Source organism: Saxophila tyrrhenica (assembly GCF_035928015.1).
Source record: "Saxophila tyrrhenica strain CCFEE 5935 chromosome Unknown scaffold_31, whole genome shotgun sequence".
Classification (NCBI taxonomy): domain Eukaryota; kingdom Fungi; phylum Ascomycota; class Dothideomycetes; order Mycosphaerellales; family Extremaceae; genus Saxophila; species Saxophila tyrrhenica.
Window position 1 is genome coordinate 1 of NW_027041763.1, and position 23181 is coordinate 23181.

Genomic DNA, 23181 nt, shown 5'->3' on the forward strand with positions numbered 1-23181 from the left:
TGTTCAATCGTCACCTGACTCTCCAAAGAAGCACGATCAACCTTGATCACGTGAGACTACTCTGTAGGATCATAACAAAGAGAGAGAGAACTTCTAGCCTAAGTTCGAAGGAAAGTAAGCGGACGCTATAGTAGTACGGGCCTAGCCCGAGCCTTATATCTAAGGGCTTACCCTTTATATAAGGTCGATATATCTAGTATATAACTAAAGTCGTTAAAAGGTAAATTGGGAAGCTTAAACAATAATAGGAGATAGAAATATACGATAGGAACGGGATAGAAGAGTACCTTACTATATTATTACTATATTATAGAAAGGAAGGAGATAGAGATAGCTATCCTATAAAGATAAGATAGTTTACTTAGCTATACCTTAGGCTTACTCTTACTAACCCTCTAAACTACTAATTCTTAACAAAAGTAATTAAACCGGTAAGTAACTAGTATACTAAGCTAATTTAGCGCGGTTTTAGTAGTATAAGTATCTCTAACTTTATCTTTATAATCCTCTTCCCTAAAAACTCAACCTCTATTGCTTTACAAGTTACCTCTATTAGATTAGTCTTCTATCTTCTCTAGGTGGCAAAAGTCACGTGGCAAACGCCAAGAGACATTTGCCTAACGTAAGCCTCTATTTAACCACATCGCTCTTTAATACTATACCAACATCACCTTGCGTTGCGCACAATGCTCACTGTGTGACGGTCATGTCGTCGCATCAGCAAGCAATGCGTCCAGTGGGTGACTCGACTAACACATTCATAGAGTATTTACTACTGTTTAAGCATCACCATCACACCTTCCCGACAGGCTCAAGTACCCACTGTGCAACATTAGACTCAAGAGGTCCTATACATATAAATACATTACCTTGGCCACCACATACCACGACCGCACCTGCCAAAGAATACCACCTTTTACCTAAAAGCATAGTGTCACAGCCGCGTGTCAAACTGTCCGTGTGACCCTTGACCTCACTCCAGTCACTTCAACTTGGACTCCTTCACTTCCCATTGCTCACCTCACTCTACCTGCTCAGCTTGCTCAACTTCCTCAAACATCCGGCTGTCCACTCTACTCCAATCCAAGACAGAGAAGGCTCGCCCACCGACGATACTCACCTTCCCGTGTCCTGGAAGGAGTACACCACCGGCAAGCGAAGACATTGGAACCATGGCTGAAGCGAAAGTCAAACTCGAGCGTGACGACACGCCTATGACAGACGTCGATGACTGGACACTTGTGGACGTACCTGCCGTGGACCCAGCAACGACAAAGCTACAGATGGACCACATCAAGACTGAACGCGAAAGTCTTAAGCAAGTGTTGATCAAGAGCAAACAAACGAAAGGTTTCCCGAACCCCACGCAGGAGCAGTTGGGATTGCTCAAGCGACTGGACGACTTTTTGGTGTGGCTTGAATTGAAACTGCACATGACGCCAGAAGTGGAACGTGAGACCAAAGTTGGCAGCTTTGTCAACCAGGTCTATAACCCTATGCTGTGCCTGCCCCAAGCGTATGCCGCAAAAGTGGAAGCGCTACACAAGACGTGGCTGGCGTCCAATTGGGGGGAGGTTAAGAAAGAAGTCAAGAGGGAATCTGACTCTGATTCGGCGGTGGAAGGCAGCGAGTCCCCACCCAAGCGAGCTCGTGCTTCCGCCCCTGGATACACAACATCGCACCTCCCTCCCCCACAAGACCCTCTCTGGGGTCTCAACGGCATTATGCACGGCATCGCCATCAGGACCGGCGCGGACGGAAGAAGGAGCAACTTTACGGATCCACGTTACAAGAGAGAGAAGCGTGAAGCTAAAGTCTTCGGCCATAACGGCCTTGAGAATGGCGCTTGGTATCCATTTCGACTGAATGCGATCTTTCACGGAGCACACGGGGCTTCGCAAGCTGGAATCTCCGGCGATTTGCAAACAGGAGCCTATTCTATCGTAGTTTCCAATCTTTACCACGAGTTTGACGAAGATCTCGGTAACACCATAGTTTACTGTGGAGCTGGAGGCAACGACAACATCGATCCTAACAGAGCGGCGAAGTCTACGGGCACGGAGGCCTTGCGAGCATCCCGTCAGAATGGACAGAGCGTGCGGGTTCTGAGAACAGCGAGCGGACGTTCTGCTTGGGCACCGCGTGCCGGCCTTCGATATGATGGGCTCTATCGAGTTGTTTCTGTAAACAACACTCAGCGTAACCGCTTAGGCGGTATGGTCGAGACTTTCAAGTTGGTTCGATTGGACAATCAGCAGCCCATTGATCTATCACGACCAACGGCACAAGAAGTCAGGGACCTAGAACGCGTACCTTCGACGACGATTGGAGCAAGCTGGACTAGTAAAAGGGAGTAGACTATGTCGCCTGGACATGCAAAGTCGTTTGGAGGAAGGATGACAGTTTTGACAAGATAAGTGTCATTCTCGGGAGGAACAACACTTTATCAGTGGCAACACCTACTAGGGGGAGATCTTGTCGCCCAAAAACGTCATATCGAGCGGCGTTAGGGACATGCATTTATCAAGAATGATTGCCGTAGATCAAGGAGGATCAAGCAGGATACGTGGATGGTTAGATTGAACCTGACTGTTGCTTTGGGATTCTTAGGACTTGCAAACAGACTGACTGCTGCCTTTGGGCTGGTTTCATTAAGACAGACAGACTGAACTGACGAATTGACGAATTGACGACCTCATATCTCTCGCCCCATCCTTCATGAATCCATCTGCGTGTTTTGTACCGCAATGGCGACAGTTCCCTCCAGTGTCTCTGTACGGTCAAAGACAAGCCCAGTGCTTCGTTGTGCCATTGCGGATATAGTGTCTCCCCTCGCATCCACACCTTCCGCAGCGACGAGGTCTATTTCCACCAGCTGTCGTTCTTCCATGCCTCGTCTTCGATCATCTTCAATGTCTCGAGTGAAGTGTGCTGCACATCCCATGTCACGCCTGTCTGCTTCTCAAACCCCGCAATTATATCCGCATGGCTTGCAACGAACGACTTCCCTTCAGAGCCTTGTTGCGGGACACTTCCGGGTGCAGCAGTGCAGCGACGACGAAGCGACCAACGTCTTTCGTGGTCGTCCAAGCAATTTTCTTATCGGCTGGTTCAAGCAGATAAGCCTTCCTTGCCTTCGCATCGAAACTGCCAATTTTGGGCTCCTGCGGCACCGGTCCCCAGCCGAAGTAGTAGTCTCCATATGGTCCGGTCATGATGTAAGTGTGCTCCAGTCGTTTGACGTGCTCACGGAAATAGTGTCGCACTTTGAGTTTGTCTTGGTGCACTGTCTCGTGGGTTGAAGCTTCACTGTACTCAATGTCGGTGCCAAATTCGCTGGGGAAGAAGCGCTTGATCATACTGCTTTGGTCGGCGACGCGGACGAGATCGATCTGCGTCGGAATGGCTTCACGGCCTAGAGCTGAGACGACTGTGTCGTAGTCTGGCACTCAATAGCATGTGACCGATAAGCGGAAGAGTGGTTGTGGAATACTTTGGTATGCAGCCTTCACGTCATCTTCGTTCTGTAGATCACCGAATAATGACGCTTGCGCCCTTTGCTCGGTACGCATCAAACAAATCCTTCTTCCGCTCCGCTGAGCCCTGTGAAGTGAAGATGCCAATGCTGCCGAAGTTGTGCTTTGCGGCGAGCAGGGCGTTCGTGATGTATCCGCCGATCAAGCCGGTGGCGCCGAAGACCAGTATATTTTGTGGTTGGTGGGCCATCTCGGTGGCCTCTGATAGTCTGTCGGTGGCCAACTCGATGGGTCTCAGGTCTATATTGATATAGCTTTAGCTCATCTTGCGAAGGTGCTTACACAGCTCCAGCCGACGGCAGCTCCATTTGGACCATGTTGATGACTGCTGCGAGAGACCGGTCTAGCAGACCTCCAGGATGCCGCAAGCCGGTGGACTTTTCCGGCATGGCTGAAGGAGGCAATGAATGGCCAAAGTTGACGAGGGGCCGGCTGGTGCGGGAGAGGTCATGCAACACCCCTTGCGAGGCCGCCATGCCGGTGCAGGGCAGCTAGATATTTACTCCCAGTCGAAAATGAACAGTGGAAAGGAGCGGAATGGTAAATGCGGATGGAAGGCGAAATGATCACACATCACTTCTCAGTGTAATCCCTCCGTACCACGACCTACCTTGGCTTTCCCTTCTTCATTCAGTTGAGAGGACATGTAATGCGGAGTTGGTTTGACCACTAATAGACTACCCAGACTTCATGCATCATTGTGCCGGATAGATCTTGATGGCCCATGGAGGGAATGATGGGGAAAGTTGAGAGAAGATGGAAGGGAGTTGGATGGCGTGAAGTCGCCGGCGATACTTCGGCGATACTTCGACATCACCTCTACCTGTCCCGCGTCGCGACGTCCAAGGACGCGTTGGAGTGCACGTGAAGATCGAACCTTGACTTGGGCTGTACACGAGCAGTGTTGGCGGTGCATTGGGGATCATATCGGTCGCGCAGGATGTCTCTCAATCCTGAACAGCAAGCGCAGTTGCAGGCAAAGCTCCAGCAGGCGGTCATTGACTGCAGCGAGCGGTGTCTCTACTTCTCTGCAAAATGGTATGTTGCCCACAGCATTGACCACACGTCGGATCTGACGTTGTGTGCTAAGGGCGGCAGAACTCTCCAATTCCTTTGCACCCACTACTAGCGAACCGGCGGACGACACTTCTGACACAGACATCGACGATGACACCGAGATCCCTTCCAGCACCACCCGGACGAACCATGACCGGAAGGAGGCCAGGCTGGAAGAAAGGGAGCTCTCAAGATACCTGATGGCAAAGTCGTTCTTCGACTGCAGAGAGTACGATCGATGCGCGGCTGTCTTCCTTCCAAACAATGTCCCACACGGCAGACCTGCCCCAGGCAATGCCTCTGCAACCAAGCTACCTGCCACGGGGTCTGGTAGACCGTCGATGCCTCTGTCGGTCAAGCCGCCACAGTCCCAGGCCGCGATGCTGCCCAAGAGGATCAGCCAGAAGTCTCTCTTCCTCGGCCTCTATGCTCGGTACATGTCTGGCGAGAAGCGAAAGAACGAGGACTCAGAGACCGTCTTGGGACCAGCAGACGGACCAGTGACTCCCAACAAAGAGATCGATGGTATCTTGGCAGTCTTGGAGGAGTACTTCACTGCTCGCGGCGGTCTGGACAACTATGGTAATTCTCAAGGTTGGCTGGAGTATCTCTATGGTTTGCTGCTTCTGAAGAGCAAAACAGAGAGACTGGCGACACAATGGCTTGTTCGAAGCGTCAACATCAACTTCTACAATTGGTCAGCTTGGATCGAGCTTGGTAGTCTGGTGGGCTCTCAGGAAGAGCTCCAGATAATCTGCGAGCGTCTACCGCAGAACGTGATGACGTTGCTATTCTACGTCAACTGCTGTCAAGAGCTTTTCTTGCAAACAGAGGGAGCGTACAACACTCTCTCTCAGATGCAAGCCATCTTTCCAAAGTCAGCTTGGCTGGCACAACAGAGCGCAACCCTGCACTATCATGCAAACGACCACGAAACCGCACTGCAGATTTTCGACAACCTTCTTACATCTCATCCTCAGCGCTTGGACGGCATGGACATCTTCAGCAATCTCCTGTTCGTGGTACCGAGTCGACCGAAGCTCGCCACCCTCGCGGCCACTGCCTCCGCTATCGACAAGTTCAGACCTGAGACCAACATCATCCTTGGGAACTACTACTCCCTGATCTCTGAGCACGAAAAGGCCGTCCTCCACTTCCGCCGTGCTCTCACACTCGACCGCAACTTCCAAGCAGCCTGGACATTAATGGGCCACGAATATGTCGAGCTCAAGAACACCCAAGCAGCCATCGAATCCTACCGCCGCGCCGTCGACATCAACCGCAAAGACTTCCGCGCCTGGTATGGTCTCGGCCAGGGCTACGAGATGCTCGAGTGCTGGTCGTACAGCCTGTATTACTTCCATCGCGCTGCCGCCATCTGCCCTCACGACCCGAAGATGTGGGCTGCAGTCGGCAATGCATATGCTAAATGCGGCAAGCTCGGCAATGCCATTCAAGCCCTCAAGCGCGCACTTGGAGTCGGAAGCCAGATTGATCCCGGCTCGAGCTTCGGCACCAACACTTCCGACCCTCTCGCGAATGCTGTCGGAGGCGCATTGGATCCCCAGATCTTGTACGACATCGCCCTTCTCTACGAACGTTCGGCCCGCGAGAACGAAGCTTCAGCGTTCATGGAGCTGTGTCTGGCGCAAGAGGAAGGAGCGGAGGAGGGTGATGAGGGCATCGGCGTGACGCAAATCACTTCTCGCGCGAGGCTGTGGTTGGCCAAGTGGTGTCATCAGCGTGGGGACTGGAAGAGGACGATGGAGTATGCGAATGAGCTGTGTCAGGATGGGGTGGAGGTTGAGGAGGCGAAGGGGTTGGTCAGGGATGTCAGGGCGAGGTTGGCGGTGCAGGAGATTGAGGAGGAGGATTGAGAGGGTGGAGGAGGTGATGCATGAACTCATCATCAAGAGGTCATTATCTTCGTGAGCTGCTGTGCTTGGTAGCTGGCTTCGTAGATAAGCACGCATGCGTACCTGATAGCAGCAGCTTCTAACATTATGACCACGCATCCCATCAATCTATCCATTTATCGCCTTTGCGAAACCTGATCCTCTCGCCGCCTTCGAGCAAATCCTCATTGCAGCATGCGATATCGTGATTCGTGCCTCGTTGTTCCTGGTGTCATCTTCCATCTGCCGTGGCCTGGGCGCTCTCAGAGACCATCTACGGGATCAAATGGCAATCAATCTGTCGCCTTCTCGCTCCCTCCAGAACCAAATGGCCTCTCATTCCGGTCAACCTCGACTGCCTCCTTCACCTCTTCTTCGCATTAACATTCCTCCCCGCCCCCACCCTAATCCTCCCACCCGCCCTATTCCGATCCCCAGTCAAAATACTGGGCAAATAATCCTCATCCATCAGATCCCTCGCCTTCGACTTCTTCTCACTGTTCGCCGCCCGCTGGTACTCCTTCTGGTCCTCCGCCAGCATGAGATCGTTGCCCCAGCCGCCCTTGCCACCACCCTTCACCCTGCCGTTCGCAGATCCGTGGACGGGTTTGGGGATGCTGTAGCGGTCGCCGCGGGTGTTCCATTGCATGTTCTTTTTGAGGTGGAGTTTGAATTCGCCATTGGAGTTTGTGGAGCAGGATACTCGGGTGAGAGAGGGCTGGCCGCAGCGGGGGCAGAATTGCTTGTTCATTTCCTTGGTGGTTTGGAAGCAGGAGTGGCAGCGGAGGACGAAGGTCTTGAGATGTTTGACCCTTGTTAGTTGGGGAGAGAGGAGGTTGAGGTTGATTTGCAGAATCACGTTCTGCATTGCGAAGTCCGTTGTCAGGACGCCGACTTGCATTGTTTTTGGTTCTGGTGTTTGGGAGATGGAGGAGTCGGCGTCTTGGGCTTGCTTCTTCTTCAGGTTCGAAGGGGTGATCCAGCCTTCCGAGTCGGAGTCGGAGTCGGAGTCTTCTTGGCTTTCTGCTGAATTCTGTGCCGAGTCTACCTTTGGTGTCGAATCGTCGTGGCCGGGGCTCGCCTTCGCCTCAAGGTTTGTATTGGCTAGGTCTTCCTTTAGCTCGTCGACGTTCGAGGCATCCGTATTGTTCGAAGGCTCGGCCTGGTCTGCGGAACCGCCTTCGGGTACGTTCTCCACTGGTTCTTCTGCAGTCGTCTCGAGAGCGTTGTTCCCGTTCGCGGCCTTCTCTGTGGTGACTGCTTCGTCCGCAGTGTTTTGTTCCTGCGCTTCGCCACCCGCACCATGACCCTCCGCGACCTCCTTCTGCGGAGCTGCACCATTGATTCGTTTCTGGCCAGGCATTCTCCGTAATCTCCAGTCTCCATCGTTGCGCTCACATTCCAGTTCATACGCCAGTGCGATGATCAGTATGTCTGGTCTGCTAAGCACGGCCAGGTCTCCAGTCCTCCTGGCAAAGTCCGTTACAAATTTGACACTGCTCGGAGTCGGCGACCGCAAGGTCAGGAAAGGCTTTAACGTTGTCTCTACCCTTGATCGTGTGGGCGCATCCCTGATCTCTGTAAGAATTTCCGGGACTGTGATGAGATTTTCTGATTGTTTGAGCATGGTCGAGACGGACGGCTCATTCTTAATGATCGAACCGGTGTCTAGGACGAGCGTATGTATCGGCTTTGGTTCTTCCATGGCTGCTGGATGTTTGTACTCGCTGTGTGAAGTCCGTGTTGGACCTCAAAATTTATAGGAATGTCTGGAAAAGGAAGCTGTGAGGCTTGGCGTTGGTGCCTTGATGCCTTAGACTACATGGCCTCCATATGCTTTGGTGACAACATGTCCTTAACTACGCGCTTCCTTATGCAACTCCTTAATTTTACCACGAACATATGGTACATTGATTGCTATACAACACACACCATTTCTTTGCGCCTCAACCATGTCTTGCACCGTCAAACACCGACTAAGTCGGCTCAGGAGGTCCCACCAGCTACCTTTCCTGTCACGGCTATACCCTGGCTGCCGAAGCCACCTCTGGAGACCTTCCACGAGGGCATGGAGGTACACTCCACTCCTTTCAGGGTCTGTCGTGGACGAACAAGCACCACACCAACATGCAAAGCGGTCAAGCAAAGTCGAAGTGCTCAAGCCCGCGTCCAGGCCATAGAAGCAGCCGCGTGAATATGAATGAGTACTGCGGATGCGCACCACGGTGATGGCACGAGAATGGCAACTGTGAGAGGTGTTTTGAGAGGGAAAGAGCTGCCCTGGAAAATTTTACAGAGCTGGCTCTTCTTGTTGCCAGAGACCATCCTCGCCTCACCAGGATTTCATACCAGAGAAATGTCGGCCCGAGATGGAATTTTGGTCCAAATATGCCTGTGCACCGCTACGGCCCTGGTCGAGGACCTCTCTGTTGTCATCGCCCGCTCTGTGGCGTGCAGAGCTTGGTCAACAAATTCGAGCTTGTGTCACAGGCCCGAAGAACGACCTTTCCCGCAGGACGTGCACAGGACATGCACACTACCGCGTCAGGATTACCCGTCTTTTGTCTCCAGCATCGCTTCAGTCATAAGGATACTGCCCTCAACACGATGCGTGTCAGCTGATTCTTTAACCCCAGCTTGTAAGTAGCGCCGTCCTTGTTTCCGTATAAGCACTGCCTTCTTGCCGGAGCCCATCATATTCCTTTCCCTTTCTTTTGCTTCTTTTACTTTTGGTTCGTATAATCTTCTTGCTATGCTCGTCGCCCCGTTCCTACCCACAGAGCATCACCCATGGCTAGGCCGCCTCGGCGCGCCATAACGGTCCTGGACAAGGCCTTCGCGTCTTCGATCATCCCTTGAAGCCACCGAACGCTTCTACTGCTAGGCTTAGCTGCAGCAACGACACAAGGGCCGTTTCCACGGTACGGGCCGGCTATACTTCTTCACCCTGGCAGCTGGACGGCCCGCCGACGTATGATCGCATGACTGGACTTGATGGTGCCAGTCAATGGTAGTGGTTGGTTGTGCTTCCCGCTGCAGTCCTGTAGCCAATGGCAAACATTAACAAGAATCCTGCGCTGGCAACTTGGGGTCTTGCCCACAGCTGTGGGCTCGGGCGGCCTCCTAGGTTTTTGATGAAAGCACTGACGTCGCTGGGTCCTCCCGTCTGGTCGAAGGCAATCTTCGCATTAGCGACCCTTTGCGCGAATTATGGAGACCATGATGGCAAGCTTGCTATCAGCTCGTGGTTCGCCTCTAGCCTTCCAAGGGGCGGGAAGGCAATTGCGCATTACATGCTAGGCAGCCCTGCAGTAGAGTCGTGATGGGTCACGGATCGGCCTGATGCATTGACGTGGCCCTTCCAGCACGATATATTTGCTCATGGTCCTCTTCACACACAGCGACAATTTGCTTCGATCCTCGCTCCAAGGACGCACGCTTGTGCCGCCGGACATCCGGGGATCAGAGCTTCGGAGCTCTGTTGGTCGACAGCTCTCTGTGACTGGAGGAACAAGCGAGGAAGCAAACCACTGGGACACAGGTTTCAATCACAACTGCCGGCGAAAGACAGCTCCGAGCCGCCCGTTTTATACATCAACGTCGGAAAGCCAGATGGTTTTGAGCCGCATCACGTGCAGAAGAGATCCACCGGCCATGGTAACAAATCCGGCACTTCCTGAGCCTACCTCTATATGTGTGGATGATCGGAGCTGAGATTGGTCAGAGCATTGCCCACGTTTGCGCGAGGGTCAAAATGGCCTTACTCCCTGGTCCATGGGCGCCTTTGCTTCAGATCTTGGTCACAAGCCCGATCTACGTCCCGCAGCCTTGGGCAACACTTAGCTTGCTGAGTGATCATGTGCTCCGCGGACCACCGGCCAGCGGATAGTGAATCCTGGGCAAGCCTTTGTCTCCCTGCCCAGCCAAGGTTTTGGGACAACTTGTGGAAGTTCACCTAGTGTTCAACGGCCATGCCGAAGTTGCACGAGCACCGAGGGCCTGGGAACTGAATGATGGCCTGCACAGATTCCTGCTGGAACGTACAGTGGGTGTCAGTGTTTGCGCAACAGCATGTGTCCGAAGAGTTGATCCATCCATGGTCCCAGATCTGTTCCCTGAGTGGTCAGAATCTTCACCGGTCTTGAGATGATAGCCGCTTGTGACGACAGCGGTATCTCGACCGAATAACGCATATGAGCGCGGTAGTCCGCGAACCCGCTGTTGGCGTGGTGAACCCATCTTTGCTCAACTGATATAGACCTCGATTGGAAACGGCAGGCTCGAGCGCTCTGGTCGCTCCGGACACTGAATGCGCCAGACGTGCACTTGGAGATCGGCCGACTCACTTTGAGTTGTGTCATCAGACGTGGTCGAAGAGAACATCGCCCCAATGGCAACAGTACGCCTTGGCTATTCGATCTAGGTGAGGTATCGTCGTACTGACTCAGCCAGTCATCCTCCTCGATTCCTTCTCCGCACTTCTTCCTACAGGTCGAGCAGATGCGTCCAAGTCAGGATTTCGAGCCTCGCTATGACGGACAAGGCCACTGGAAGCCGCCCAACCCGCTAGGCAGTAATGAATTGATTCAAGAAGAAGCGGCTTCATGGTACGAGTTCGACAACTGGCATGCTCGAGCGGTTGGCGCTCTTGACGACGAGAAGTACGACTACAAGACCTTTTCTTTCTACAGCAACGAAGGTCGCATATGGATGTGGGAGGGAGATGCCACAAGCTCCAGAATCGGCGACGGAGTGAGCAACCGGCGGATCAGACCTCGAGTCACCGGTCGCCAGCGTCACGCCAACCGGAGCTCGAGCGATGAATCTGAGGACAGTGCCCACACGGACGATTGGGCGCAACTGTCGTTTCTATGGCCGATCCCTCAGGACCCGCTCCACAGGTCGCGTATAACAAGAAGAGGTAACAGCCGGCAGGTCCGGTTGCAACAACGCAATAGCATCGGTCTGTACCAGCTTCTTCCCGAACCGTATCGTGCTGCTTCAGACCAAAGGCATGGAGCACAAGGACATGGGGGGATTTTGGGTGACCTACCAATCCTCATCGCCTTGCTTGCATTGTCTGTGTTACCGAGTGAGGTTGGAGGAGCGTTGGTCAACTGTCTCAGGCGGACTTATCGACCGCACCAGTATAATATAGGGCGGGGATGTGAGTTATCGGATTCTTCGTGCCGAGTTGTCATCGTACTAACTTCCACAGGGGCGCAGCCGCAGAGGGGCATCGTTGTGCGAACACTTTGTGACACCGACCGTGATTCGGACGATTTGGCCATTCAACGGGTGGAAGCATACGAAATGGGTCGGTTTGGTACCTTTGCCGCCTAGCACTTGAGTTTTTCTTGCTAGGAGGCCTCGTAGACCGAGCGACCCGTAGGAGACTGAACATTGAACACGATGCCAGAGGCTGGTGGGAGGCGCAGTTGCTTAATGCGCTCTTTGATCAACAGTGCCGGCTAACGGCTGATGAATTTACGTTACCATTTCAGCTTGACGCGAGAGGAGCTGAAGCTACCTTCCAAGACAACTTGCGGTTCCCTCTCTTGGAGACCCTTAGCTGTGAAGCTTGATGGGCCGACAAGTCTGTCAAGCTTCTTCTATGCGGTATCCCCAGCACTGACACTGCATGCATATGGGCTCCTTCCGATTGTGGCGTAATGAGCAGATGCAAAGCTGACCACTTGGACCTCACTAGCACCGGCAGACTCGACACGAACTCTCCACAATCTGCTGTGAGCACCTCCACCAGCTGACACGGGACCAGGCTACCCAGATGTTAGCGCGAACGGTGCTTTTTACCAGATCCCAGTCAACCGGGCCGTACTAAGTGGCGCAGGAGCGTCGGGGACTTCAATCTCATCACGTTTGTCTTTCATGCCCATCTATCCTTCGACCAACCAGCCTCAACTGACGAGATAAAGGCAATCTGGGCAGCAATCATCACCCTCGCAAACCCTTCACATGCCTACAGCTCTGCCCATCGTTGATTCTCTATAGATCAACGAAGAACGAGCAGCCATCGGCAAAGATCCTGTCGGTTTAATCAACCCAGCGCTGTATGCCAATGCTAGGGAGGCGGGCATAAAGGATGAAGTCAAGGGCTCGAATCCGAACTGTGGGACGAGACGGTTTCCTGCTGTGCCTGGATGGTGTATCTGGCATCCAAACTCATGAAGAGGGCAAGCTGAGCAGGGACTTTTAGGGAGCCGAGCACTGGGTTGGGCACGCCTGACTATCCAAAGTTGCTGGAGTCTTTCCTTTCTCTGCCATGAGTGCTTGAGGGGGCGGCAGATCAGTGGAACAGCCCATGAGCCATGAGCAGATCTTGGCAATTGTGCATTTGAATGGATGGTTTTCATCGGGACATACGCTCTCTTCATGCCATCAAAGTTCCGCTTCTCGATCCACCTCACAGCAGCCCCTGCTTACTCAAATCATTATACACCTTCAACGGCATCACATTCCCCGCACTATCCTCCATCTCCACGACATCCTCCTTCTTCTGCTCCCCCTGCTGCCGATCCCGCTGGATCTTCTCCCACAACCGCTGCGCCTCCTCGATCTTCGTAATCTCGCGGAACAAACTCGTCTGCATGATCCCGAGACACTTCAACCCGTGCACGTGCCGCGCCTCGGAGAAGTGCTTCTCGAACGCCCGTCGGCCCATGTAGACGTAGTTGCCGCAGATTTCGCAGGGGAACTCGACGCCCAGGCCGTGTAGTTTGTACAGCCAGAAGGGGATGGGCTTGCCGTCCCAGGCGAGCGGGAGCTTGAGAGGGTTGTAGACTTTCTCCTCGCCCTCGTCGTCCGAGTTCTCGCCGTCAGCCTTGGTGGTGCCGGCCATGGCAGTGTCTTCGGCGTAGAGGGCGGCGAGCTCTTGTTGTCGTTCGCGATCCGTCATGCCGGCTTTGCGCTCGACGTTGACGCGAGTGTCTTCGCGCTCGGTCTTCATCACGTTGGCTAGACGGCGGATACGGTGTTCGCGCTCAGCGATGGCTTTTTCTTTTAATCGGGATGTGCTTGTGGTAGATGTGTGGGGTGCGGCTGTGCCGTTCTCCATGTCGACGTCGCCCGATGCGGCTTGCTTTTTCCTCGCCTCGACATTTTTGATGTGCTTCTTGCCCGTCAAATGCGCCTTGTACACGTTGTCGTTCTTGAATTCTTTCTCGCAATCTGCGCACCATATGCCTTCACCAGAACCCTCGGTGGCCGGTCCCTTCGATGCGCCGCCGTTCGCCTGTTGCGCTCCCTTCTCGTCCCAACCAGGCACCTCATTCTTTCCCCACAGCGTCTCAAACTCGTTCTCGAAATCGGCGAACAGCTTGTCGAAGTCTTGGAGCGGTTTAGTCCTGTTCAGGAAGCTCTCCAGATACTGAGCCAGAGAGCCAACATAGCTGAAGTACTGGTCCGTCATCTTGTCCTGTCTGGTGATCGGACATCGAGGGGGCGTGAAGTTGTCGAAGAGATCGAGGTATTGCAGGTAAGTCAGCTTCCTTTGGCCCTTCACCCCGGGCAGATTCAGGTACTCCTCGTGCAGCATAGTCAGGTCGAAGAAGCGTCCGAAAGCCTCCTCGCCCGTGAACATGCCATCGATGTCTCCAGCATAGCTTCCTGGCCCACCTTGCTCCACTCTCTTGTATGCGCGCTCGAGATTCTCCACTGGCTCGTTGGGGTAGCGCTTGTGGAAGCTCTTGACCTCATCTAGGCGCTTGTAGAAGTCTTCATATGGATCGCCGGTGCCGATGGCCTGATGCTCTTGCTGCAGCTCCTCCTTCTGGTTGTTGTAGATGTTGAGGCCTCGTTCTGACTGTGCTTGGATTCGTGAGAGGAAAGTGGCGACTTCATGATCACGGACAAGCCTGTTACGTATCTATGCGCTGTGAGCATCTCTCGGTCTTGCCAAAGCATTGGACAAGAGGACTTGACTTACGTGTCTGGGCTCTTCGACTACTCGCTCAGCTATCGCTTGCTCCAGCCGCTCGACATCCTCGTGGATGTAGCGCAGGTCTTCGTGGAACATATTGCTCGATTGCTGTGTTGTGATGTCGAGACTCCTCCACCGCCTTGCTGTCCCCCTGCCCCGAGCTCCTCCCTACTACTACTGCCACCAATGTCCGCCTCAAACGCGCAAAGTAGAAGGTAAGGGCACTCTGAATTTACGCAATCTCAGCAGCTGCGCCGTCGCGGTTGCAGTGCTGGTGGCCCCGGTATGTGCTGACCGTTCTACCGGTTGTCGCGACTGGCTTATGTGAAGTGGCTGGCGGTATATTGGGCGAAGTAGTGTATAGCACCTGTGGTCATGAAGAAGTCGGATCGTCAAGAAACCTTCAAAGCTCTCGGCTATTTGCGATCACTAGCGCCGGTTTAAGCTTTGCGGAGGAGACTAGCGCCCGCAGGACGAAGGCCGAGCTATTTTCTGGTTTGCAACAAGTCAAGTTCATCTTCACCAACCACGAACACATCCAGCAATCATGGCGGAAGATGGCATCGATCGCAAGGCCGAGGAACGCATGGAGTTCTCTACCTCCAAGGAGGTCAGCGTCGCCCCGACCTTCGAGGCCATGCATCTGAAAGAGAACCTCCTCCGCGGCATCTACGCCTATGGCTACGAGTCGCCATCTGCAGTCCAGTCCCGTGCGATTGTGCAGATATGCAAGGGCAGGGACACAATCGCACAGGCACAGTCGGGGACGGGCAAGACGGCGACATTCAGCATCAGCATTCTCCAGGTCATTGATACGGCAGTGCGGGAGACGCAGGGTGAGTGGTGCTTCGAACGATGTGAAGCGGTGGGTCGCTGATACAGAATGACACAGCACTCGTCCTGTCGCCAACCCGAGAACTGGCCACACAGATTCAGTCCGTCCTCCTAGCGCTCGGAGACTACATGAACGTGCAATGCCATGCGTGCATTGGGGGGACGAACGTTGGTGAAGATATTCGCAAGCTGGACTATGGGCAACATGTTGTGAGCGGTACCCCGGGACGAGTGGCTGACATGATCCGCCGCCGTAATTTGCGGACTCGCAACATCAAGATGCTGGTCCTGGACGAAGCCGATGAGCTCCTTAATAGAGGGTTCCGCGAGCAGATCTACGATGTGTATCGGTACCTTCCTCCGGCTACTCAGGTGGTGGTCGTGAGCGCCACTCTTCCCTATGACGTCCTGGACATGACGACGAAGTTCATGACAGACCCAGTCCGCATCCTGGTCAAGCGCGACGAATTGACGCTCGAAGGGCTCAAGCAGTACTTCATTGCTGTAGAAAAGGAGGATTGGAAGTTCGACACCCTATGCGACCTCTACGACACCCTCACCATCACACAAGCAGTCATCTTCTGCAACACCCGCCGCAAGGTCGACTGGCTCACGGACAAGATGCGCGACGCCAACTTCACAGTCTCGAGCATGCACGGAGAAATGCCGCAGAAGGAACGCGACAGCATTATGGGCGAGTTTCGGCAAGGCAACAGCCGGGTGCTGATCTCGACGGACGTGTGGGCGAGAGGGATTGACGTGCAACAGGTCAGCTTGGTGATCAACTACGATCTGCCGTCGAACCGTGAGAATTACATCCACAGGATTGGTCGATCGGGAAGGTTTGGGAGGAAGGGAGTCGCGATCAACTTCGTGACTAGCGAGGATGTGCGCATTCTGAGGGACATTGAGCGTAAGTGCTTGGAGTTTGGTGGTGTTGGGTAGAGCGAACAGCTAACGTGCGACAGTCTACTACTCCACCCAGATCGACGAGATGCCGATGAACGTTGCCGATTTGCTCTCGTGAGCGCACAGCAGGATGAAAGCCCGAGACTGAGAATGTTCCAAGGCTGGACACAACCAGTCTATTGATCGGACGGCACATGGCCGAGCTGATTCAGAACGTGCGCGTGTTATGACAGCAGCGAGATTTGGCGAAAGGCCACCAAGGGAAGGAAATGGGTGTTTTGTACCAGAATGTTCGTCCACGCGTCTGTTCGCCGTGCAGTCGAAGTCAACCTTACTGATTTTCTGCAGGACACAAATTCATACCCCCCTCAACTGACTTTACGAATTCACGAACGCACGAATACCGACCCATGTCCCCACCAACGATGCACCATTGGAGTTGAACCAGCTATTGCCTACACGCTTCAGCGACCTTGGCGGTGTCGCTCTAGAGCGGTACTATACGCCAGCTCCCTTTAGTGATGACCTTGGTGTGCTTGACGTAGTGACTTGAAGATGCAATCCAGACAGACATTCCTGGTAACACAGCAATCTTCTCAGTGACTTCCTCATACTAGGTTGGATCTTGGCGCTTGAGCTGTGTTGCGGACCTGGAAGGTGCGATTTCCGCGCGATTGAGCGTCTTTGCTCCTTCCGCAAGATCAACTTGCCTCGACTTACCTCGCAGCAAAGCTCTTCTCCCACACACACACACACAGATAACTCTCACTCGCTTCTCTAGCCAGACAACGACCCCATCACCGCACTCCAACATGGTGCCCATCAGAACGCCAAACCAGAACAACCTCACCATTATGCCCAAAGCCCAATCCACACTTTGCGCCCAACGCACCCAGTCCATCATCGATCGCATCGAGGGTCGCACGAACCGCATCGCCAATATCGTCCTCGTCGTCACCATCACTGGCATCCTAGCCCCAGCGTTCGTCCTCGAGTTCCACCGCGTTGGCCGCCGCGCCCGCACGCTCTCGCCTGTGCTGCTACAGTTCGGTGGCAAGAGGGTCGCCGACTGTGCGGAACTGTGCGGCCCTGCGCTGATCGTCAAGAGCTGTGCGTACTTCCCAGCGCTGGGGACAGCGGCAGCTGCCTGGGGCGTTGAGAAGGAGTTGGGTGGGGTGATGGCTATGGCGTTGGCGTACGTGATGATGGTTTGGGCGACGTGGAAGGCTTTGGCACGGAATCGCGAAGAGGACTTCGGGTCGGACGGGAAGCAGGTGAGATATCCCATGCACTTGTTGCAACGCAAAACAGTCGCTAACGATCTGCAGAAACGCGAGTCATTGGGTTGAGCGGAACCACGCAATCATTGGAGGATCACTGTATCTTCAGCATCGTACGAAGATGACATTGCACAGTTGAGTCCACTTATGATTGCAATTTCATCCCAAGATATCTAGCTGGAATGTCGTCAAGGTTCACGCCACCTCATCATTCATCAACCTTTCCCACCAGGAAACTGCAGGCAGCTCATTCCCTAGTACCCCCCAAACTCCTGCTGAATCTTCTTATGCGGGTGCTTCTTATGCGGGTTGTAGTTCTCATCCTCCCCATAATGCTGATCATACAACGCCTCGCTCCGCTTCTTCGCCTCGTGCTTCGTCTTCTCGCGGTCGATGTAGTCCGCCCCCTTGGTCTCGGCGAGCCGGTCGACTTCGACGCCCGCGATGGCCGCGATGGCTTCTTTGGCGAAGGCGTGGTCGACTTCTTTGCCCTCTTTGCGTTGGTGGTCTTCCCATTCTTTCATGGCCATGAAGGAGGCGCCGCCGGCGAGGACTTCATGGCTGAGCTCGGCTTTGTTCTCGGGGTTTTGAGTCTTTTTGTAGTCGTCGTGTGCGTCGTCTGGAAGATGATCAGCGGAGGTTATTTGGTCAATGGGGATCTGGAAGCTTACCCCAGCCGAACATTTTGACGGTTGTTGTGGTGTGGATGGGAGATTTCTTGGGTTTGAATTGTTTCTTTGGATATGGGGTGTTTGGAGCGTGTGTTGTTTGGTCGAGGAGAATGAAGACGAAGGATCTTTGAGAGGTATATATACTCACATGCCTGTCCGCGTGGACCTGGACCCCTCCAATGCGCCTCTTCACCAGCGCACGAGCTAGTCATTCTACGTCACTAACTTTCCATCATATCCACTCAGCTGCACTAGGATCGTCTTCACCTGCGCCGCCCTGCGTCTGGAACGGCTCAGAAACCTGCAGCGGCTCCCTCGTGGCGTCAGTTGAAGTCACTGCTGTTTCACGAACGACTTCATCTTGCAAGACCCGCGAGCAACAGTTGGCTGTCGATGTCACAGCTGCTTCTCTTCCGGTCTCAAGCAACGTAGTCTGACATCAGAAGGCGTTTATCCTCCCTTCCAACAATCCGCAATGCCCGATCTTGAAACTCGACATCACAGCCAAGCCACCAGGAACCGAAGCAAGCTTCTAGCGTGCCACGCAATCGGCAAGTCAAGCACTGGTCCAGAAGCTTGCCCGCGCTTAGCTTCACCTCTGCATCACCTTGCAGGTTTCGTGTCTCTGTGAAGCATGAAACTCTTGTGACCAAGTGGACAGCCTCACCATCTGGTTTCTAGGAACGAGCGCTGGCGAATCGACTGGTCAGGTTGCAGAAAAGAATTGCTGGAGGTGGCGGCTAGATCTCGAAACATGGGACGACTGCCAACTACTTCCGACTTCCCGGACAACATCAAGCTATCGATCGGGCCGCGTAAGTGCTGCAGTGGGCTGTCATCAGCTACAGCTCGCCCTGCATTTGTCCAACTAGCCTCTGCATGACCCAGCACTGCTTCAAGTATACACATGCGGCAGTAGATTTGAAGGTAGGCACAGCTGCTAACACAACCTCCTTTCACAGCACCCGGCAACGATGCCCCAACAAACGTCCTCATCCTCCTCCACGGCCTCGGAGACAACCACGCCTCCTTCACCAACCTCGGCAAGCAGATGAATCTGCCCGAAACCGTCTGCATCTCCATCCAAGGACCGCAGGGTTTACTGGATCTCGGCGGCTTCCATTGGGGCGACGACATCATCTTTGATTCGACCTCTGGCGGTCTGGATCCGGATGCGGGTTTCAAGCAGTCTACCAAGCTGCTTCGGAGTATTGTCCAGGATGGGTTGATTGGAAAATGTGGGTATAAGGCGAGGGAGATTGTGTTCTTTGGGTTCGGGCAGGGTGGAATGGCTGCGCTGAACTATGGTGGTGAGTGCTGTCAATCTTTCGAGCAGGCTCAAGTAACTGATAACTCTCAGTCGACCTTCATACCTCATCTTCAACCGCTGCAGAGAGCGAACTAGGCGGCATCATCAGCATCGGTTCGGGTCTACCAAGCGAAGCTCCCGCCTCCCTGGACACCAAATGCAAGACTCCCATCCTCGTCTGCGCAGGCTCAGACCAGTCAGCCGTGACGGCTACGTCCGAAGACAAGCTTAAGCGTCTCTTTGAGCATGTTGAAATCAAGCGGTACCGTAAGCCCGGGGACAGCATGCCGGCGAATCGAGATGAGATGATGCCCATCATGCAGTTCTTCTCGCGACGGCTGAGGAGCACAAAAGGCGTGCCGGAGGGGAGTGTTGAGGTTGGCTGAGAGCTGTTGCGTCTCTGCTGGACATTGTCAGAAGAGACGACCGATGGGACCTTCGAGCACGTTGTGCTGTAGCTGAAATTTGTTCATGGCTGCGCGAGAATCCAGCTGCGACACGTCTGAAGAGCGATGGGCCATGCCCTTAAAACGACACAGCGATGTGGGTGAGAGATGTGGAGTTGAGGTCACAGACTTGTCGGGTACGTGAGACGAATTCAGAATACCACACTGTTCGACACGAGTATTCCAACCCCACCAGTCATCCCGATGATAATCGTCTTGATACTCTTCTTCGTAATCATCCGAAGGCGGAGAAGAAGAGCCATCGTCGTCATAATAGTCCCTATCATCCCTTCGATACCCCCGCCGCTCCTCATAATCCCCATCCTCTCGCTCATCATCATTGTAATCGCCACCACTTCTTCGATCCCCATCCTCATACCCATCATCCCATGCCCTATCCTCTCTCCTCTCCTCCCTCTCCCTCCTCTCATGATGCTCAAACATCTCCGCACCTATCGCGCCCAATGCCGCTCCCCAAATGGCACCGAGCACGCCATGCTTCTTCGACATCTTGTGCCCGAGAAAGGCCCCGCCGGCGCCGCCGCCGAGCAGTTCAGCGCCTAAGCCTCGCTCACCTCTTCGACTGGCTTCCTGAATATCTTGTCCGGCAGAGTGATTTGAGTAGCTTTGGCTGCTAGCGGTGTACCGGTAGCGCCCGCTTTCCGGGATGCCGTAGTAAGGGTCGGGAGGGTCGTTGAATTTTCTCCAGATTTGCTCGGGATCCCAGTGCCGCATCCAGGGACGATAGGGGACAGTGGGTCCAAATCCGAAGGCTGTTGATAGATGGGATGTTGAGGCGCGAGCGTAGGGGCTGGATACAGGGGTTGGGGTTGGTGCTGGTAGGCGTCACGTTGTCTGTAGGACCTCTGGTCGAAATAGGGTGCTTCATAGTGCCTTTGGTATTGGAGGGATTGCTACGGCGATGGTGGCTGGTATTGAACAGATGGGTAGTAGGCCGCTGGGGGTTGTTGCATGTATTCGGGTGAGTAATAGTACTCTCGAGATGGCTGTAATGGCCAGGTGCCAGCTGGTGGCATCGGCGGATAGCACTCCGTAGACATGTTGATTGTGGAAGTTTCCCCGATGCGCGATATGGTGGAAACACTGACTTGGAGAATCGATTCAATCGCCTACTTGTGCCTCGTCTATATACTTACCTGTCATTCCTAGGACAATGTCAGCTCCTCGCCACCACTCGTTACCTTCGTGCGAAGCATCGTGCTCGCCGCAGCCGTTTAGAAATAATCCTCTCACTCGGATGAGCACGGTCAGAACAGGTACAGACACCCGCGACCGGAAGGAGCGGGAGCTGCATCTCGTATTCAGAGTTGGGAGGATGAAGACGAATACAACTTCGGGTGACGTGGTCGTTGTCAACGTGTTGCCTGCCGAACGCCATGTTGCCCATGCCGGAGAGCGCTCGAGAAAATGAGAGAACTTCGTTGTGGTTGTAGCAAAAAGAATGAAGGTGACAAGGGGTCAGGTTGTTGCTCAAAGAAACAGAGAACAGGCCTCGGCCATCGCTGACTAAACAGTTCACATTCAACGTCACCTAAAGCACTTCCCTCCAACAACCAGCACATATCCTTCACGCAAACATCACCATACCTCCACCATGAACTCCGTAGCCTCCAAACGTCTCTACCAAGAGTACAAACACCTCACCACCGACCCGCCCGAGGGCATCACCGCCGGCCCCGTCAGCGAAGACGACCTGTTCGTCTGGGAAGCCATCATCGCCGGGCCTGAGGGCAGTCCGTACGAAGGGGGAGTGTTTCCGGCGGAGCTGAAGTTCCCCAAGGACTATCCTTTGATGCCGCCGACGATGAAGTTCCTGTGTGATTTGTGGCATCCTAATGGTGCGTAGCACAGCACCTTGCTCGACGAGAGGGAGTTGCTGATGGAGGGACAGTCTACACGAACGGCAACGTCTGCATATCCATCCTGCACGCCCCCGGCGAGGACCCGAATCACTACGAGCAGGCTTCCGAGCGGTGGTCGCCGATCCAGAGCGTGGAGAAGATTTTAATCTCGGTGATGAGCATGATTGCGGAGCCGAACGATGAGAGTCCGGCGAATGTGGATGCGGCGAGGATGTGGAGGGAGCGGAGGCCGGAGTTTGAGAAGAGGGTGAAGGCGGATGTTAGGAAGAGTTTGGGGCTGTAGGTTTGTTGGGTGATATTGTTGGTTCAGCGTGGAGTATGGCGATAGGGTACAGGAGGCTTTTTGACGGCATGAGCCACGAATGAATGAAGCATACGTGCGGTCTCGACTATGGACGTTCCTCACACAGTGATAGCCAACGCATCGACACCATGTCTCTCACAATGATCACTAATTCAATTGTTGCATTAGAACAGTATCACGATCGACCGCGAAGCATTATAGCGAATACCTTAACCCTTCATTCTCCATCTCCGTCGAATCTCTCCTCTCCATTTCAATCGCCGCCTTCTCCTCCTCGTCATCCACCACACCAGCCGCCGCTGCCTCTCCATCTCTCTTGTTGCTGGCTGTAAACATGTACACGTACAGCACCGCCGCCATCAGCAGCTTCACGCTGTACCCCACTAGCATAGCGATGTACGCCGAGTGGTAATATGGCGCCTCGCTGTTGCGGAAAGTTGAGGACCTACGATGTTGCCAATACAGTATCCGGTGCATAGAAGTAATTGATGCCGTTCTTGTCGAGGTACTGGAGCAGGTAGATGACGATGAGGACTGGCAGCACCCTCAGGTCAACTTTCCGCAACATCCTCTTGGCCCCCTGCTTGCTGCTGGTACAACACGTAGTTGTCGCCAGATCAGAGTTGTTGCAGAGCAAAGATATACCTACCAAGCAGCAACAAGAAAGACAAGGGGAAACGGAAGGGATCAAGAAAGGAAAAGAATTTAGCCAGCCCACGGGACTCCATCTTTCTCACACGCTGCAGTATCGTGCTTCCAGCGAGGAGAGCTGGTCGAGGTGGTGGTGGGTGAGACCGAAGCATTCTCGTCACTACTAGCAGCTGTGAGAAACCACAAGATGGCAAGTCCATTTGACCGGGAGAGCACTCTTCGACGGTCTTCCGTTCCGCAAAACTGCTAGAGCAATGTCGTGATCTGATTGGCGTACTGCTTGTTGCTTGTGAAGGCCGTTGGTACCTACTGCTTTGGCACTGGCTGAGGCAGCGGGCCGGCTCCACGTTTGCTTGAGGTGCTTGTTCTTTACAGACTCCAAAAGTTGCGGGCGATGTGGTGGTGACTGTGCAAAGCTGTGTGCGGTCGTTGTTGGAGGAGGAGACGGTGGCAGTCGATTGATGCTTG

At 53.9% G+C, this 23181-nt stretch overlaps 14 protein-coding genes across 14 annotated transcripts; 7 read left to right on the plus strand and 7 right to left on the minus strand.

Annotated features, from left to right (window-relative positions):
* Positions 1 to 1172: 1172 nt before the first annotated feature.
* Positions 1173 to 2357, plus strand: LTR77_011060 (uncharacterized protein; the record flags this gene model as incomplete). The annotated part of the gene is made up of 1 exon (XM_064808272.1): positions 1173 to 2357. The coding sequence occupies one exon, from the start codon at positions 1173 to 1175 to the stop codon at positions 2355 to 2357; it is 1185 nt and encodes a 394-aa protein (XP_064653498.1).
* A 618-nt stretch (positions 2358 to 2975) lies between these two features.
* LTR77_011061 (uncharacterized protein) lies at positions 2976 to 3359 on the minus strand (the record flags this gene model as incomplete). Its single annotated transcript, XM_064808273.1, has 1 exon — positions 2976 to 3359. One exon carries the CDS (start codon positions 3357 to 3359, stop codon positions 2976 to 2978), a length of 384 nt encoding a protein of 127 aa, XP_064653499.1.
* A 172-nt stretch (positions 3360 to 3531) lies between these two features.
* Positions 3532 to 4012, minus strand: LTR77_011062 (uncharacterized protein; the record flags this gene model as incomplete). Its single annotated transcript, XM_064808274.1, has 2 exons — positions 3532 to 3769; positions 3819 to 4012. The coding sequence occupies 2 exons, from the start codon at positions 4010 to 4012 to the stop codon at positions 3532 to 3534; spliced, it is 432 nt and encodes a 143-aa protein (XP_064653500.1).
* Positions 4013 to 4476: 464 nt separating this feature from the next.
* cut23 (Anaphase-promoting complex subunit 8) lies at positions 4477 to 6469 on the plus strand (the record flags this gene model as incomplete). Its single annotated transcript, XM_064808275.1, has 2 exons — positions 4477 to 4574; positions 4627 to 6469. The coding sequence occupies 2 exons, from the start codon at positions 4477 to 4479 to the stop codon at positions 6467 to 6469; spliced, it is 1941 nt and encodes a 646-aa protein (XP_064653501.1).
* A 382-nt stretch (positions 6470 to 6851) lies between these two features.
* nob1 (20S-pre-rRNA D-site endonuclease nob1) lies at positions 6852 to 8192 on the minus strand (the record flags this gene model as incomplete). Its single annotated transcript, XM_064808276.1, has 1 exon — positions 6852 to 8192. The coding sequence occupies one exon, from the start codon at positions 8190 to 8192 to the stop codon at positions 6852 to 6854; it is 1341 nt and encodes a 446-aa protein (XP_064653502.1).
* A 2685-nt stretch (positions 8193 to 10877) lies between these two features.
* LTR77_011065 (uncharacterized protein) lies at positions 10878 to 11830 on the plus strand (the record flags this gene model as incomplete). Its single annotated transcript, XM_064808277.1, has 3 exons — positions 10878 to 10886; positions 10940 to 11654; positions 11706 to 11830. 3 exons carry the CDS (start codon positions 10878 to 10880, stop codon positions 11828 to 11830), a joined length of 849 nt encoding a protein of 282 aa, XP_064653503.1.
* Positions 11831 to 12911: 1081 nt separating this feature from the next.
* Positions 12912 to 14522, minus strand: sap61 (Pre-mRNA-splicing factor sap61; the record flags this gene model as incomplete). The annotated part of the gene is made up of 2 exons (XM_064808278.1): positions 12912 to 14372; positions 14433 to 14522. The coding sequence occupies 2 exons, from the start codon at positions 14520 to 14522 to the stop codon at positions 12912 to 12914; spliced, it is 1551 nt and encodes a 516-aa protein (XP_064653504.1).
* A 451-nt stretch (positions 14523 to 14973) lies between these two features.
* On the plus strand, positions 14974 to 16287 carry FAL1 (RNA helicase; the record flags this gene model as incomplete). Its single annotated transcript, XM_064808279.1, has 3 exons — positions 14974 to 15262; positions 15319 to 16173; positions 16229 to 16287. The coding sequence occupies 3 exons, from the start codon at positions 14974 to 14976 to the stop codon at positions 16285 to 16287; spliced, it is 1203 nt and encodes a 400-aa protein (XP_064653505.1).
* Positions 16288 to 16981: 694 nt separating this feature from the next.
* Positions 16982 to 17518, plus strand: LTR77_011068 (uncharacterized protein; the record flags this gene model as incomplete). The annotated part of the gene is made up of 2 exons (XM_064808280.1): positions 16982 to 17443; positions 17498 to 17518. The coding sequence occupies 2 exons, from the start codon at positions 16982 to 16984 to the stop codon at positions 17516 to 17518; spliced, it is 483 nt and encodes a 160-aa protein (XP_064653506.1).
* A 185-nt stretch (positions 17519 to 17703) lies between these two features.
* On the minus strand, positions 17704 to 18133 carry LTR77_011069 (uncharacterized protein; the record flags this gene model as incomplete). Its single annotated transcript, XM_064808281.1, has 2 exons — positions 17704 to 18068; positions 18121 to 18133. The coding sequence occupies 2 exons, from the start codon at positions 18131 to 18133 to the stop codon at positions 17704 to 17706; spliced, it is 378 nt and encodes a 125-aa protein (XP_064653507.1).
* Positions 18134 to 18874: 741 nt separating this feature from the next.
* Positions 18875 to 19815, plus strand: LTR77_011070 (uncharacterized protein; the record flags this gene model as incomplete). Its single annotated transcript, XM_064808282.1, has 3 exons — positions 18875 to 18935; positions 19083 to 19430; positions 19481 to 19815. The coding sequence occupies 3 exons, from the start codon at positions 18875 to 18877 to the stop codon at positions 19813 to 19815; spliced, it is 744 nt and encodes a 247-aa protein (XP_064653508.1).
* Positions 19816 to 19842: 27 nt separating this feature from the next.
* LTR77_011071 (uncharacterized protein) lies at positions 19843 to 20610 on the minus strand (the record flags this gene model as incomplete). The annotated part of the gene is made up of 1 exon (XM_064808283.1): positions 19843 to 20610. The coding sequence occupies one exon, from the start codon at positions 20608 to 20610 to the stop codon at positions 19843 to 19845; it is 768 nt and encodes a 255-aa protein (XP_064653509.1).
* An 880-nt stretch (positions 20611 to 21490) lies between these two features.
* Positions 21491 to 22041, plus strand: ubc7 (ubiquitin conjugating enzyme Ubc7/UbcP3; the record flags this gene model as incomplete). The annotated part of the gene is made up of 2 exons (XM_064808284.1): positions 21491 to 21734; positions 21788 to 22041. The coding sequence occupies 2 exons, from the start codon at positions 21491 to 21493 to the stop codon at positions 22039 to 22041; spliced, it is 498 nt and encodes a 165-aa protein (XP_064653510.1).
* Positions 22042 to 22257: 216 nt separating this feature from the next.
* LTR77_011073 (uncharacterized protein) lies at positions 22258 to 22630 on the minus strand (the record flags this gene model as incomplete). The annotated part of the gene is made up of 2 exons (XM_064808285.1): positions 22258 to 22486; positions 22512 to 22630. 2 exons carry the CDS (start codon positions 22628 to 22630, stop codon positions 22258 to 22260), a joined length of 348 nt encoding a protein of 115 aa, XP_064653511.1.
* Between the last annotated feature and the right edge of the window lie 551 nt (positions 22631 to 23181).